At 44.0% G+C, this 17,007-nt stretch overlaps 1 protein-coding gene across 1 annotated transcript in view; it reads right to left on the reverse strand.

The window, feature by feature from the left end:
- LOC145392363 (limbic system-associated membrane protein-like) overlaps positions 1–17,007 on the reverse strand; it is a 157,247-nt gene that overhangs the window by 84,445 nt on the left and 55,795 nt on the right. The window contains exon 3 of the mRNA XM_080266765.1: positions 11,811–12,021. Coding sequence (XP_080122891.1) covers positions 11,811–12,021 — 211 coding nt within the window. The remainder of the gene's footprint in view (positions 1–11,810; positions 12,022–17,007) is intronic.

A 17,007-nucleotide genomic window follows, 5' to 3' on the forward strand; every position in this document is an offset into this window, starting at 1 on the left:
AATATATACTCGTGTTAAGCCTGGCGAAGCAAACTCCAATGAGTTTTCGCTCCATGGTGCGGAAAACAACGCCACAGGAGCGTTCATCCGTGGACAAGGAGAGCTGCGTCCACGCCACTGTTGTCAACCAGCGCAAAACAGAAGGACAAATTTAACCTCTTCAGCTCAAGGACTTTGCATTTATTTTTATTCCCTCTTGCACCAGACGATTTTGTTTAGCTTGGAAATATTCTGTCTTCCGTCAGACGATTTAATTCAGCTTGGGAATATTCTCTCTTGCACCAAACGATTTTATCCAGCTTAGGACTGTTCTCGCCTGCACTGGTCTCATTCAGCTTAGGAATATTCTTTGGCAACAGACGATTTCATTCAACTTTGGAATATTCTCCTCTGCACCAGACGATTTTATTAAACTTATTCTATCTTATACAAATGATTTTATTCAACTTAGAAATATTCTCCCTATACCAGACGATTTTGATCAGCTTAGTCTGAAAGGGAACGGATTTTTTTTTTACCCCTTCACTGTGAAAACCCCTTCCTAAACCCCTCCATGGCGAGGACGTGTTTCTCAGTTCACTCTTCCTACCTTCAGACGATTTTCTTCAGCTTATCAGAGGCTTCTTGAACTTGGGGCTTAGATATCGCTTTTAGTAATGCTTTACGTGCGAGTAATTGAGTGTTAATTAAAACTGTATAGGCAGCACGAATACACTGGAAAACAGGTGTCATCGAGAGAGAGAGAGAGAGAGAGAGAGAGAGAGAGAGAGAGAGAGAGAGAGAGAGAGAGAGAGAGAGAGAGAATATGACACATTTCGACTTCAGTACCGATTATCTTAAGGGTGAAGCTGAGAGAGAGAGAGAGAGAGAGAGAGAGAGAGAGAGAGAGAGAGAGAGAGAGAGAGAAAATATGATACATTTCGACTTCGGTACTGATTATCTTAGGGGTGAAGCTGAGAGAGAGAGAGAGAGAGAGAGAGAGAGAGCTCATCTCCTTCCTTGAGAAAACAGAAAACGGAAATTCTCCCTCAATGTAAAATTTAAGAGTTCAAAATCTGTTTCCGCCTCGGGTATCGAAAATCTATATTCTGATGCGAACGGGAACCTCAGAGGGGTGACTCGGGGTGATACGGGGTGATAGGGGAGTGATTCGGGGTGATGGGGAGTTATAAGAGGTGATAGGGAATGATAAGAGGTGATACGGGGTGACTCTGGGTGATATGGGGTGATAGGGGCGTGATAGGGAGTGATAAGGGGTGATGGGGAGTGATATGGGGTGACTCGGGGTAATACAGGGTGACTCCGGGTGATATAGGGTGACTCGGGGTGATATGAGCTGACATGGCGTAATAGGGAGTGATAAGGGGTGACTCGGGGTGATATGGCGTGATACGGGGTAATACACGGGGTGACTCGGGGTGATATGGGGTGACTCGATGAAAAAGACGCAAGAACAAAATTATGAGTTTGAGGGAAAAAAAAAAATGATGCAGGAAAGAAATAATATGAATAGTAAAACGTTAAAGAGTAAAACAAGAAGAACGAAGAGAACAGAAGACAAACTGAGATAAACAAATGAGGCGGAAAAGCGAATTAAGGAGAGAATCAGTGAGAAGTGACTAAAATGGAAGACGAAATGTTTTAAGTTACGGAAAGGAAAAAGAAATAAAAGGAGAATGAGAAGTCAAAACAGAAATATATAAAAGAAAGACTGACAGGTGAGAAGCAGGGAAGCAATGTAAAAGCATGGAATATACAATACCTGGAAATAAGTGAAAGGATATGAGTTTGAAATGACGATCAGGCAATGCAGAATAAACAAGTGAGACTGACTGACGGCAGAGAGGAGATGCAAAGATCAGGAACAGAATAAAAGAAACAGTCGGAAACACGGAGAGGAGGAAGGGATATATTTGAAGTGACGAACAGATACAAAGAGGAGGAACAGATACAAAGAGGAGGAAAGAAAATATGTTTTAAAAAAGTGGCTCAGATAGATAGGCAATATGAGAGAAGGACTGAGGAGTTAAAGTGGAGAGGGAGCGAGGAAAGAGAAGAGAGGTAAAAACGCTGGACTGGGGTACAGATAAAGAAGGAAGATATACCTGTCTAGATCACTATGCTGCTCCAACATTAATGATAACCTCGAATGGAAACTGCGTTGGCTGAGAGAATGACACAGTTCTTGCTCCACCTTAATCCCTTTCTCCATAAACACACTTTAATTAAGGGAAGTGAGCTGGAGTGGGACGCCTTCATGTGGTGGCACTGATATTTCCGGGCGGCTCCACTGCCAGGTTATAAACATCCCTCAATTACTTCACTGTCCCCCAAAAGGAAGATGGTGGACTGCAGGAAGAGGACAACTTAAGCCTCCAATTCAGTGAGCCCACGTTTCAGATGAGCCTGGGACGACGACAACAACAACAACAACAATAACAACAACCCGTTCGATGTCTTCCAAACTGAATAAAATTGTCTGATGGTAGCAATAACATAAATACGTCATCGGAGTGAAGAGGCGAAAGGAAGGGAGAAGTTTATAGCATCATCATCGTCATCATCTAATCCTGTGTTGCTCCACGAGGAGTGTAGAGGCCCGGGGCTAGGTAAGTTGGTCCTGATATTTATGATGAGAGTGACCAGCCTCACTCATCCCTGAGTGGCATTACGTGAGCAATAAACCTCAACCACCCCTTGGATATAAACCTGCACAGGCTCAATCCGACTGGAGAGCCTTTAATTGCCCACTAAGCCACCAGGCGCCATAACTTGGTGTTATGGTTACCATACAGCGCAGTAAATGGTTTTCTGGTGTACAGGAAACAATTTGGCTTGTCACTCAGCGCAGAGTCACCCAAAGGCTGAAGGAAGAGGAAATGAAGGAAACAAAGACAGAAGAGGGAATGTAGAGTCACCTGTACGCATAAGAGGACTGAATGAAGAAAAAAAGATAGACGAGGACGGCAGGAAGAGAGGAAAGGGAAGTCACCCGAGAGCAGCACTACATCGAGTGAGTGAATGGTGAGCGCCCCCACCTACCACTAGAGACGTTTACAAGAGGAAGAATGTTTAAAGGACGAAAAATGTTCAAAAAGATGGGAATGGAAATGAGAAAATAGAGACACGAGAAACAATGGCATATATATATATACAGGTAACAGGAGAGAAGGATTGAAGTGTTATGGTGGAAAAGGAGAGAGGAAGGCGCGCGCGCGCACCCACCCACACACACACACACACACACACACACACACACACACACACAGTCGATTGAGGCACAGGCCAGTGAAGATATACGTTTAAGCCGACGGTCAGGAAATGGAACTGACAGATAACATGCGAGAAGGATTGACGGGTTATGGTGGGGAGGGAGAGGAGGAGAAGAAGAGGAGAGAAAAAGGAGAAGGAGAAAGGAGGAAGAGGGGTCGGAGATGAGAGGTAGTTGTGTATAGGAAAGGCAGCTGTAGATGGAGCAGTGGGAGAGAAGCGGGGAAGGTGGATGGAGCAGAAGAAAAGGGGAGGAAGAGGTAGGTGAAGCACTGGGAGAGAAGAGAGTGAAGTGGATGGAACAAAGGGAGAGGTGAGGGACTGGTGGCCTGCAGCAGAGGGAAAAGAGGAGGAGAGGGGTGAGAGAGGAGGGAGAGGAGTCGGAGAGGTAGACTGAAGCAGAGAGAGAGAGACAGAGATGAGGGGAGAGGTGGAGAAAAGGAAGGGGAAAAGAAGAAGTGGATGGAACAAAGCAAAAGGAAAGGAAGAGTGATGGAGAGGAGAGGAACGGAGAGGGAGAGGAGTGAAAGACTAGATGGAGAGGTAAGAAATGGGATAAATGAGAAGAGGGGGATAAGAGAGATGAGAAATAAGGATTGCAAATGAGGAAGAGTGGACAGGAAAAAAAAAAAAAAAGAATAAACAAGGGGTGGCGCAGTGGAAAGAGGTTTCATGCAGAGGGATAAACGTGGCGGAGGAGTAGGAAAAACAGAGAAAAGAGGAAGGAAAAGAGGAAGTGATGAAAGAGTAGGAAAATAAAGAGGAAGGAAAAAGGAAAAAGTGATGGAAGAGTACGAGAAATTAAGTAAAAAAAGGGCGGAAAAGAGGAAGAAGTAATGGAAGAGTAGAATAAAATAAGGAAAAAAGGACGGAAAAGAGGAAGAATTGTTGGTACAGAAAGAGAAAATATGGGAAAGAGGATGGAAAAGAGGAAGGAGTGATGGAAGATTGAAACTAGGGAAAAGAAGTGCTGGTACAAAGATGGTTAATTTCAGCCACTTCACTGCGAGTATGTCCTATATATTTATTTATTTATTTCTGTTACCTTCAGACGCACTTATTCAGCTGCGGAGAAACTTTATCAAACTTACATAACAGATGAGGCACTTCGAAGAATATAATTGTCTGGAAATGGCAAAATATATATACAAATAGACAGACTGATAGACAGATAGATAGATAGATATAAATAGACATAGACAGATAGATCGATAGATAGATATACCGTACGTCAACGGATTCAAAGGACTAAAAAGATTTTTTCGTGGCCAGAAAAAGAAAAAATCATCATTATCATCATCAGCCGCAACAGCAGCAATATCCTCCTCCTCCTCCTCCTCCTCCTCATCATCATCATCATCATCATCATCATCATCATCATCATCATTAATATATTTCTAGTATTATAAATGGACTGGGTAGGATCAAGACACAGGAAACTGGAAAACACAAATGTGGAAGAACTACCAGCAAGGTCGACAGCGATAACAAGGTCATATCATCAGTCAATTTTAATTCTTAAGGAACCACAGGACACAGAAACCATTGTTATAACATTATGATGAAGGCTGAAAGGCAGAGTGAAATGTGAAGATGTTGGAAGAAGACAGAATACAATTTAGAAACAAGATGTGGTGAAAGAAGTTTAAAAATTATTAAGGAAGCAGCAAAATATTTATCAGCCTGGACTAAGTTAACACAGACATGTTTTGATTCAGGCATGCAGTGTTTGTGCCCATGGGGTGGCAGGAGAAGGTGGGCTCCATTTATAGAGTGAACGAGACCTAGAAGAATGAACTGCTGAGTCTACCTGGAGTGGACCATTTGCAAAAATACATAAATAAATAAATAATGTATGGTCTATTCACTATTAACTCAAGCACCATAACGACGATACAAGCTAATAATATTTCATTTTTGCTGTCTCAATACCATTTTTTCAACTCAGCAGAGGCTTTTAAGACGTAAGGGTTAGAGACAGCCTTCTATTACTCTACAGATAACGGTTAAATAAATTCTCCTTTTTGTAGTCTGAGAGTAAAGAAATAAGTGGTCATGTGGACGATGGCATAGATTATTAGTTTCTGGAGTGGTGAAGAGAAAGGGAACAGAAGGAAATAAAAACAGGAATGAAAGAAAGAAGAGAGAAAGGAAGAAAGAAAGAGATGGAAAGAGGAAGCAAAAGGAAGGCGACTGAGTTGGGGAAATATGGTGCATAAAAATGAGCGAAGGATAGGAAGACGTCACGGCGGATGGAAACGAGAGAGAGAGAGAGAGAGAGAGAGAGAGAGAGAGAGAGAGAGGTTATGGAAACTGGGAATTGAAAAAGAGCTGGAAGGAATGTATTAGAGAGAGAGAGAGAGAGAGAGAGAGAGAGAGAGAGAGAGAGAGAGAGAGAGAGAGAGAGAGAGAGAGAGAGAGAGAGAATAAAACAACAGTATCCGACACCTCGACAACTCACACAGGGTATGGAGTGTAGGAGGGGGATGTGTACGGCTATCCGGCCAGAATATTTGCCCGGGTTCCAACCATGAGTCAAAGAGTCTTTTAAGGGACATGGTGACTCAGTGGTACAGCGCCTGACTAGAGACCAAAGACTCATGAGTTCGCGCCGCGCCGAGGGAGAGGTAGCGCTCTCCTGTCACCTAGCTGGTTGTAGCAGCCGTGGCTCAGTGGGTTACAGCGCTCTGATCGAAGGGTCGGAGGTCTGAGTCCACCCAAGGGTTATTGGTAGATATCACGAAGGGCATCCGGTCATAAATTGGTACACGCTCCAAAACCTAAGTCCTCTACTACCCAGGGGCAACGCCTTAGCCCTTATCGACAAAATGCGACTTAGCGTTAATAAAAAAAAAAAAAAAAACAGTATAGCGATGACCACACACACACACACACACACACACACACACACACACACACACACACACACACACACACACACACAAGCCGCTTTCAGGCCGCCACAACAAATGTATACAGGCCAGGGTGTCGCGTGGATATTACAAACAGTACCGCGAATATCCGGTGTGAGCAGATAACCACTCGCTGGATATTGATAAGCTGGGCATGGGGGACAATGAGAAAGGGGGGGGGGATGGGGGTAAGATGGGGGAAAGGGTGAAGGGGGTCGGGGAGAGTGGGGGAGGCGTGAAGTGGCACGTGAAGGGAGGGGAGTGTTTTGGGGAAGGGAGGCTAGAGTGAGGAAAGGCGCTGGGAAAGGGGGGGGGGGGCTGATGTGGGATGTGTCAGTGGTAGGGGGTAGGGGATAGGGATTTATTGGTGGGCCAGGGGGTACTCAGTGGTGCTTGGGAGGATTTGGGGGAAGCAAGGGGGGAGGGATTTTGGCGGGGAAGCGGAAGGGGAGGAGGATTTGTCACTGCGGGGAATGGGTATTTTCAGTCACTTGTGGCGATGGGTTTATGTATGTTCCGAGCGACTTATCCCTGACATGCAATTGTGTGTGTGTGTGTGTGTGTGTGTGTGTGTGTGTGTGTGTGTGTGTGTGTGTGTGTGTTTGTGTGTGTGTGTGTGTGTGTGTGTGTGAGAGAGAGAGAGTTCATTTGTGTGTGTGCATATGTATGTCAGAATACTGTGGAGAGAGGAAAAATGTGTGTGTGTGTGTGTGTGTGTGTGTGTGTGTGTGTGTGTGTGTGTGTGTGTGTGTGTGTGTGTGTGTGTGTTCTGGGAGTGTGAGAGAGAGTTCATTTGTGTGTATGCATATGTATCTGTCAGAGTACTGTGGAGTGAGGAAAAATGTGTGTGTGTGTGTGTGTGTGTGTGTGTGTGTGTGTGTGTGTGTGTGTGTGTGTGTGTGTGTGTGTGTGTGTGTGTGTGTGTGTGTGTGTGTGTGTATTTGTGTTTAAGAATGTGGGGGTGACGTGTATAAGGTTTGCATGAATGTTTTTATAGTGATCATGAGATAGGTGGTAGAGGTAACTGTTGATATGAGAGAAAAGGAGGGGATTGGGGAAGCTGAGGGCAGAGGTGAGATGGAAATAAGAGGGAAATAGTGACAGTAGAAAGGAAATATAAAAAACTGGAAAAACAGGAGAGAAGAGGGAGCTCCATGTATGAAGAGGGAGAGAGAAGGAGGAAAGGAAGATGACGGTAGAGGGGCATCGTGGGGAAGAGAGTGGAAGAAGGAGTTTAATATGAAGTGGGAGTGTGGTAGATGGCTTGGATGGCGTTAGGTGGAGGGTAAGAGGGGGATCAGGAAAGCTCTGGTGGAGGGTGGAGGAAAGCAGGAAGGAGTGAGAAGAAAGGCGGGTGGGATAGGAGTAGGAAACTAGGAAAGAGAGAGGTGGAAGGAAGGAGGGGAGGAAGCAAGCAGCAAAGGAATACTGAAGTGGGAACAAACAGAAAAAAAAGGAGGGAATGAAGGAAGGAAGGAATAGAAGGAAAGGAGGAAGAAGATGGCACAAAGATAGGAAAGTATATGTGAGAGAGAAGGGAGAACGGGTAGGAGAGAGCGAGAGAAAATGTGAGCAAAGAGAGAGATATGAGAAAGATGAGTATACGTGTGTGCTACAGGGTGGGGGGTTTGGGGCTGGGGGTAGGGAGACGGGATAGGAAGAAGGAAAGAGGGTGAACAGGAAGAAGACAGACGTGTGTGGTGCTGGGAGGGAGGAAGGATGAAAAAGGAAGAAGGCAGGAGCGTGTGAGAGGAAGAAGGCGGAAAGAAAGAGCGGGAGGAGAGGAGGAAGATGGAAGTGTGTGTGTGTGGGGAGGGGGAAAGAGGAGAGGTGGAGGTGGAGGAGGGGGGGTTTGGAGACAGCTTTACGAGACAATATCCGCATGGAGACACACAGGACCCCCAGCAGGAACAGGGCGGTGAGTTTTTTAAGAAGCAATAATAACCATGGCTCACTTGGGGGGAAATTCACCCCTTATACAATACAGCCAGGAGGAAAGACGTGGGGGAAACTGGAGGAGGGGAAGAAGATAGCGGGTAATAAAGGGTGGAGGAGGGGATGAGGGAGTAAGGAAGTGGAAGGAGGAAGAGGAGAAAGAGGGTCAGAAAAGACTGCCGGGGTGAGGAAGGGGGAGAGGAGAAAAGTGGGTCAGAGAAGAGTTAAAGGGATGCAGGGATGGGAGGGGGGAGAAAGATAAGGGGGTTCAGACAGAAGTGGAGGGGAAGGAGGTGAGGGGGGAAAGGGGAAAAAGGGGTCAGAAAAGAGTGGATGGGAGGGAAGGGGGTAGCGGAGTAGACGGGGGAAAGGAAAAGAGAGGAGGGAAAAAAAAATGAGAGTAAGAAGGCGGAAGGGAAGTAAGGGTAGAGGATGGAACGGGGGAGGGAATGGAAGAGGTGGAGGGAAAGGGAGGAAGTGGGGACACAAACAAGGAACATGATGATAAGATGGAGAAGGAAGGGAGGAGAAGAGAACGCTGAGGAGGGGATGGGAGGAGAGAAGAAAAGGAAAAGTTTGGGAATGAAAGTGGGGAGTAAAGGGAGGAAAAGGGAAGTGTGATGGGAGAGAAGGGAAACGCACATTATACCAAATAATATCACGGCCTGGGAGTGGGATGACAACTAGTATGAGTGCGGAGAGAAAGACAAAAGGGGAAGTGGGAGGGGAAGAAAAGAGGGGAAGGGGAAAAGAAAAGGAAGGAGGGGAGGATAAATGAGTGGAATAAGAGGAAGACGGAAAGAAAAAAGAGAGAGCGAGGAGGGGAGAAGGAGGGAAGGAAATGGGTGTGGAGAGGAAGAGCGAAAGAAGGGGCAAAGAGGGGGGGGAAAGGGGAGAAGAGAGGAAGAGGATGAAGAAAAGAAGAGTACGGGAGGCGAGGGAAAGCAGAGAGAGGGTACATAAGTTAGGAGTGAAAGGATGAGAAAGGATTAGACGGGAGGAGGACAGAAAAGGGGGAAGTGAGAGAAAGTGAGAGGGTATGAAAGGAAGAGGGAGAAGGGATGAGTGAAGGGGAGGAGAGAATGGTGTGAACAGGAGGGAGGAGAGAAACGGGAGGAGTGGGAAGAAGGAAGGGAGGAGAATGACGTGTGAAGAAGTGGAGGTGAAAAAAGTAAAGGGAGAGTAATGGAAAAGGGATGAGAAAGAGGGAGAAAATGAAAAAATAAAGTGGATCAGGGGGAAGGAGAAAAAGAGACAGGAAAGAGATGAGAAGGCGTTAGATAAAGGAGGCAGAAGAGGAATGAGGAGGAAAAGGAAGAGAGGGGGGAGAAAGAGGGAGAGAGACAGGGGGGATGGAAAGGGAAGTGGCAAAGACGGAGAAGAGAGAAGGACGGGGAGAGAAGAGGGAAAGCGAGGAAGTGAAGGGAGAGGAGAGAAGATGAGAGAGGAAAGGTAGAGCTGGGGTGAGGTTGGAGCGGGGAGAGATGGAGAGGATGGGAAGGGGAAGATGGCATAAAGGAGGGGTAGAAGAGGGGAGAGGGGGAGTGCAAGGAGAGGAAAATGAGGGGAGGAAAGATGTGGAAGAGGAATGGAGAGAGGAGGGGGAGGAGACAGAAAATACAGGATGAGAAGTAGCAGAGTAAGGGGAAATAGCGGTGGAAGTGGAGAGAAGTGGAGGAGATAGGTAAAGGGAGGGGGAGAGGTATAGGAAGCAGAGGTAGAGGAGGGAGAGAGAGAAAAGAAAAAGAGACAGAGGAAGAGGAAAAAGAGGAGGACAACGAGGAGGGGGAGAGGAGAGAGAAATAAGGGGGTAAAATCGACAAAGGTGAATTTTCGCGTCGTTTCCTCAACAAACAACTCACTCACTTTCTCCCTCTCTTTTTTCTCGCTCTACCTCTCTTTCTTTACTGCTCGTTTTTCTTCATTCTTTCTTCGTCTCGTTACTTCTCTCTCAAAAGAAAAAAAGACCAGTGAATTTCTTTTCCTTCAGTCTCCCTCCCATTATCTATCACTCGTCTTTTACTTATTATCCATCTTATACCATTCCTTGTCATGTCGGTGTTCAGTTCGTTTTCTGATCTCTCTCTCTCTCTCTCTCAGCATCCATTATTTCACAAACACGGCAGCATAGTCTCCAAGGGCGATTATTATTTACAGAGACTAAATAATTCCAAGGCCATACAATTTTTCACAAAGAGACAGCGATAGGAACCCGACCCGACCCGACCCGACCTGACCTTCACCGAACTCCACCTCCAATTTTTATTCCATTGCTGTTGGAGGCAAAGAGAGAATCGTGCACAGAGAGGAACAACTTCAAGAGAACAGACAAAAAGGCAGTCGACACGCGCACGGCCTTTGAGGTAGGAGCGGCCCTGGTGGAAGCGATTGCGGGGTTTATATATATATATATATTCAGGATGCAATGCCATTAACCCCCTTTTGCCCGGCGTGGAAATAGGTGCGGGTGAGTAACAGGGACCGCGGGCAAAATTGTACCAGCCGAGCCAGCGAATCCGTAAATGCAGAGAGGCATACGGAATATAAATCGCGGCCGGAAAATACAGCTATCGCGCGCAAGGCCTCACTAGGAGAAATTCGGTAAAGCAATTGTACGTACAGCAAACAGTCCTCCATCTACCTAGCTCAATCTGTGGTTCAACAGTTATGTACGATTTTGTGCTAGTAAGAAATTCTCGAACCTGTGATGACGGTGAATTAAAGCAGTGAATAAAGCAATGTGATCGTGTACCTGACAAACTGATGTCTTTACAAAATTCACCGTGATGCCTGTGTGGGGGTGGGATACTGCAAAGAAGGGCACGTTCAGCATCCAACTAAGAAAATTGGATTTCCTCGGCCAACCTGACATTTGTATGAAGCCTCTCTCTTAGTCCCTCTTACTCTGTTTATATGGCAGTGAATGGATACAAAGATGTTAAATCCCTGTGTATCGATAATGACTGCGTGCTTGCCTTGTCATGGTCGATTGTTTGTGTTCATAGTTGTTCCTTGTCCTCAAATACTGACAGCTTGTTCCTTCTGAAATTCACTTCTTTACCGTTTGTTCCTTTCATTGTACCCTCCCTTCTTCCTTTCTTATCTTTCTTCCCTCCTTCCTTCTTTTCTCCTTCCTTTGTTTCTTCTTTCCTCCCTTCCTTTCTTTTTCTTTTTCTTTCTTTTTTTATTCCTTTCTTTCTTTCTTTCTTCTTTCCTCCCTTCTTCCTTCCTCCCTCTTTTTTTTTCTTTTCCTTTCTCTCCTCCCTCCATTCTTCGGTCTTTTATGATGCTTTATTTTTAACAGGCGCTTGTGCATGTTTAAGTTAGCCAACAGTGGACTCACCATTTGCTTCAATAAATTAATAGAGTTACTAAGAGAGAATGTTGATATTAAGTAGCACAAATCTAGTCAACATTTAAAAAAAAATAAGAAAATCAAACCTGATTCAATATTGGAACAAGAGCCATGTTCTTGTTAACAAAGGAAATTTCGTAACATCTTTTTCTCGGCGATTTATTTTGTCCATTACACCTTCATATCCTTCGACCTATGTCTTTGAGAGAGAGAGAGAGAGAGAGAGAGAGAGAGAGAAAATTAACAAGCAACAAGGAAACCAAATCCCTCAAGAAAAAGCAACACGACATCTCCAATGACAACAAGCCTTAGGCCAACATCAGGTTAACACGACTCACCCACGACACTGAGGTTGAAGGCCTTGGAGATCTTGGGTTCAGTCGACACCTGACACTCGTAGGTGCCGGAGTCTCGGGGTTGGGGGCTGGTGATCTTTAGCGTCCAGTCCGGTGACCCTTCGGCGTGCAGGGCGGTGAAACGCTGGTCTGTCGTGTAGGAGAAGAGGCCCACCGTCAGTACATGTGCGTCCCTCTTACGCAGCCACGTGACCTGACGAAGAAGAGTTGGTGTGAGAACTCTGCTTTTTTATCTCTATTTATTTATTTAGTTAGTTAGATGGGTAGTTATTATTTCACGAAGGAAAAAGGGGGAGAGGTGGCACGGAGCGAAAACACTTCCACTGTCATTGCTCGAGTCTTACGCAGCCAAGTGACCTGACAGGGTTGTGGGTGTGACGCTGATGGGATGAATGTATTTGCCTTAATCTAAATTTTTCTTTTTCTTCCTTTCTTATTTCACACACATATCATGGGGACGGCCACCATCCACTCGCCTGATGTAGTGCTTCCTTCAGGCGCCTCTACAGTGTGTGAAGCTTTAGTTTCTTGTACTCTAGGAAATTATTGACTAAAGCATAAATATAATAAATAAATATATAAATAAACGTCATGGTACTGATGGTTGTAATTTTTCCCTCGTGATGCATTGCCTACCGAAGTTATGAATTATATACTATACTCTCTTCACCTTAACTTGACACAGATTTTGGTCTTTCTGCAGCCTATCTCACGTAGCTCAGTGTCAGAAAGAGACTACTGTGACTCGACATCCTTTCCATAGCATATCTTCGTGACAAGCACCATATTCTAGTGTTAATCTATTGGTACAACTTAGCATTCAAGATGGAAAGATGGCAATTTTAAGTTACGGTAAAAATGATATAGAACAATAAGTGAATCATATTTTTACCATGCACTTTTTACTCTAATTTGGCTCAAACTTGCCGTCTCTCTATCTTGAATGCTGAAAACAGACTAACACTAGAAAATGGTGCTAGTCACGAAGAAGTCCTATGGAAAGGGTGTAGATCCGTAGCACTATCTTTCCCGTCCACTGAGGTAAGTGAAACAAGCAACAAAAGGAAAATCTGGGCCAAGTTAAAGTGAAAGAACTGTACATATTTCACCCAGTCCAATTATTCTGCCAATCCCATACTTACAGAAGCAATCAAGAGGGCTTCTGTTAAAAGGTCACCGTCTATATGGCTTTAAGAGATTCGTAGTTCGTCCTTTCTCTGGATTTACAATTTATAAGCTAATATTCTTTAAGACGTTGCTGATGTAATTCACCTCAATATTAAAATGGATATTATGTCCCCCTCCTCGCTCTCTCTCTCTCTCTCTCTCTCTCTCTCTCTCTCTCTCTCTCTCTCTCTCTCTCTCTCTCTCTCTCTCTCTCCTTTTCTTTTAACTTCTTTTTTTTTTTACTCCGAATCCTACTTCACCCCACCGTAAGAAATATATCTGAGCTAACCTTTGTTCACGGATTAAGGCTTCTTATATTTCTCTTATGCATAATCGGGTGCATAAGTAAAGAGAAATCGTGTACCCTTAGGAAATGATAGACAGACAGACAGGTATACTGACTGGCTGACACATAGACAGACTGATTAGAAAGATAGACATAGACTCAGACAGACAGATTGATGGATAGATGGATGGATGGATGGATGGATGAGCAGACAACAGACTGATGGATGGATACGTACGGTATGGATGAAGAGACAGACTGACAGACAGAAACAGATAGACAGCGAGATAAGAAGAAAAACAGACAGGTGGACATGGTTAAAGAGCCAGACAGCCACAGAGAAAAGGTCAGAGATAAAAAGTTTAATAAATAGTGTGTATACAAAGCCACTGTGATAATCTCTCTCGACTATCATTACAGCATCATAAAAAAAAACATGATATATTATTATTCTCTTTTGGAACCCCACAGGAGGCGACAATTTAAGCTTGCATTATTGGGATGAACTGGGAATGGAGTCACGTATCCTGGTAAGTAAAAGAAAAAAAAAAAAAAATTAGAGTAGTAGTAGTAGTAGTAGTAGTAAAAGGAAAAAATAATAATAGTAATAGTAATAATAACAGCAACTAATAAATTTATTATTATTATTATTAGTAGTAGTAGTAGTAGTAGTTGTAGAAGTAGTAGTAGTAGAATAATAATAATAATAATAATAATAATAATAATAATAATAATTATTATTATTATTATTATTATAATAATAATAATAATAATAATAATAATAATTATTATTATTATTATTATTATTATTATTATTATTATATTAATAATCTCATCGTTAACACTTTACATGTAACCTACTATCTTCGTAAAATTCATATTCCTAGTGGCATATAAGATGTCGTAACACTTCCTCCCTAGAAATTTACCCCACACACCGCACCTCAGTATCCTCTTGTATATTAAGGCTTCAAACTGTTTACTAAAACGAAAAAAAAAAAAATGCTGGAAAATTTTAAGGTCTGAGGAAAATAAATCGTTAAATGACAGATGTTACGAAGCCTATGCCACTCACAGTATAGCCCTGTATTTGGACTACCCTAGACTATTTTATTCTTGCTAGCACCTGGCCATTTTTATTCAGCTAATTGGAGGTGTATTTCTTGTGAGGTGTGTGGAAGGAAGAGAAGACGGAGGGGGGTGCAAGGAACAGTATGGTGGACTGAAGAGGTGAAACAGACTGTGGCACAAAAGAAGAAAGCATACAATGAATGGATGAGAAATAGGGGCGTGGAAGAACTTGAGAGGCGGAAGAGAGAGTTATATGTAGAAAGAAAGAGAGAGGTGAAATGATTACAAAGAGAGAGTAAGAAGAGAGTGGATGAGGAATTTGGAAGGAATTTGAGTGTAAAGTGGAGGGACTGTAAGAAAATGTTCTGGAGAGAGGTGAAAAGAGTAAGACAGGGTGGAAGTGAAGTTAGCAGGGGAGTGAAAGATAAAAATGGTAGATTACTAGTGGAGAAGGGAGAAAAAGTGAGCAGATGGAGAGAACACTTTAAGGAATTGCTGAACGTAGAGGATGGAAGTAATGCGAGTATAAGTGGCTGGGGAATGGCTGGGAGAAGGAGGGAGGTGAGAAGACAGGAAGAAATCAGTAGGATAGAAGTTGTGGAAGCAATGAAGAAAATTAAATCGGGGAAAGCCCCAGGAATTGATGGAGTGTGTGGTGAAATGCTGAAGCATGGGGGAGAGATAGTAGTAGAATGGATGTGGAAGATGTGCAGATTGGCCTGGGAGGAAGGTAGAGTCCCGGAGGATTGGAAGTCAGGTATAATTATTCCCTTGTACAAAGGAAAAGGGGAAAAAGAAGTGTGTGGTAATCATAGGGGCATTTGTCTTCTTAGTATAATAGGAAAAGTGTATGGTAGGATACTTATTGACAGAGTTAGAGAAAGAACAGAGAAATTAGTTGGAGAAGAACAGGGAGGCTTTAGGAAGGGAAGAGGTTGTGTAGACCAAATATTCATTCTTAGATCTTTAGTGGAAAAGTTTCTAGAGAAGGGAAAGAAGTTGTATGCGCCTTTCATGGATTTGGAGAATGCATATGACAGGGTAGATAGACAAAGATTGTGGAAAGTGTTAAGAATATATGGAGTAGATGGGAAGTTGTTGAATGCTGTGAAGAGTATGTACGATGGTGCGAAGGCTGCAGTGCGTGTGGATGGTGAACTAAGTGAATTTTTCTCTTTGAAAGTTGGTTTGAAAAAGGGATGTGTCATGTCTCCATGGTTGTTCAATCTGTACATGGTTGGGGTAATAAAAGAGGTACAAGGTAGGGTAGTGGATGTTGGAGTGGCTGGTGAGAGAGGATAGTGTTTGGAAACTCCCTGTACTGTTGTTTGCAGATGATACTGTGTTGTTCAGTGAAGACAAAGGGGAGCTGCAAGGCTTGGTGGATGAGTTTGACAGAGTGTGTACGAAACGGAATCTAAAGATGAATGTAGGAAAGAGTAAAGTGATGGTCTTTGAGAGAGGTGAAGTCAGTGAATGTACAGCGAGGTTGGATGGTGAGGAATTGGAAAATGTGAGTACGTTTAAGTACTTGGGTAGTGTGATAAGTAAGGATGGAGGTTTGGAGGGTGAAGTGCTTGAAAGGGTACAGCAGGTAAGAAAGGTTGTTGGTTCTTTGAAAGCAGTGATAAGAAACAGAGAAGTGAGCATGGAAGTGAAAAAGTTACTACATGACAGTATTGTGATACCAACTCTAACGTACGGAAGTGAAGCTTGGACGTTGTTGGAAGGACACAAGTCAAGAGTGAGAGCAGTGGAAATGAGTTAATTAAGAGGAGCATGTGGAGTCACATGGAGAGACAGGCTGACGAATGAGGATATAAAGAAGCGTTGTGGTGTTGATGTGGATGTGATAGGAAGCGTTATGAGGAACACACTGAGGTGGTTTGGCCATGTGGAGAGGATGGAGGGTGAAAGATTGACGAAGAGAGTGTATGTGAGTGAAGTGGAGGGGGGAAGAGGGAGGGGGAGGCCGAGGATGAGATTGAGGGATGGGGTGGAGAGGTATATGAGAGAAGGGGGTGTGAGTTGGGAGCAGGGCAGTGAAATGGCGGGGGACAGGGCGACCTGGAGGCGATTTGTTTGTGGCCACCCCAAACGGGATTGAGGCGTCTGGCAATAGATAGATAGATAGATAGATAGATAAATGGATCTGTTTCTCGTGCTTTTAGATCCAGTTCTGTTTCCTAAGATAAATGGATATAGATGGACAGACTGATATACATAGAGAGAGAGAGAGAGAGAGAGAGAGAGAGAGAGAGAGAGAGAGAGAGAGAGAGAGAGAGAGAGAGGCTATAAATGAGAAACATGCGCGTGTAATCAGCCGGTTAACAGGGCAGGAAGACAATTACACAGCAAGAGTCGTCTACAGCGTTGCGGTAATTGCAGTGAGGAGAGTATCAGAACACAACCACGTCGCGATCCACTCTGTTATCATGTCGTTATCAGTTTACCCGCTAACAGGAGCACTTATTACCAGTCACTGAGGTTATGCAGGTGGATTTTATGGCGGAAATGTAATGGGAGGTGTTATTGTCGATTTCTTGAGCCAAACTCCTCTTTACTTTTTTTGTTTTTAACAGGTATTAACTCTTACAACGGCAATATTGCAATCATGTCTGTTATATTTTTGAAACCCTCTGTGTGTGTGTGTGT

Source organism: Coenobita brevimanus, chromosome 22 (genome assembly GCF_032717465.1).
Source record: "Coenobita brevimanus isolate Jiangsu-jjx chromosome 22, ASM3271746v2, whole genome shotgun sequence".
Lineage (NCBI taxonomy): Eukaryota > Metazoa > Arthropoda > Malacostraca > Decapoda > Coenobitidae > Coenobita > Coenobita brevimanus.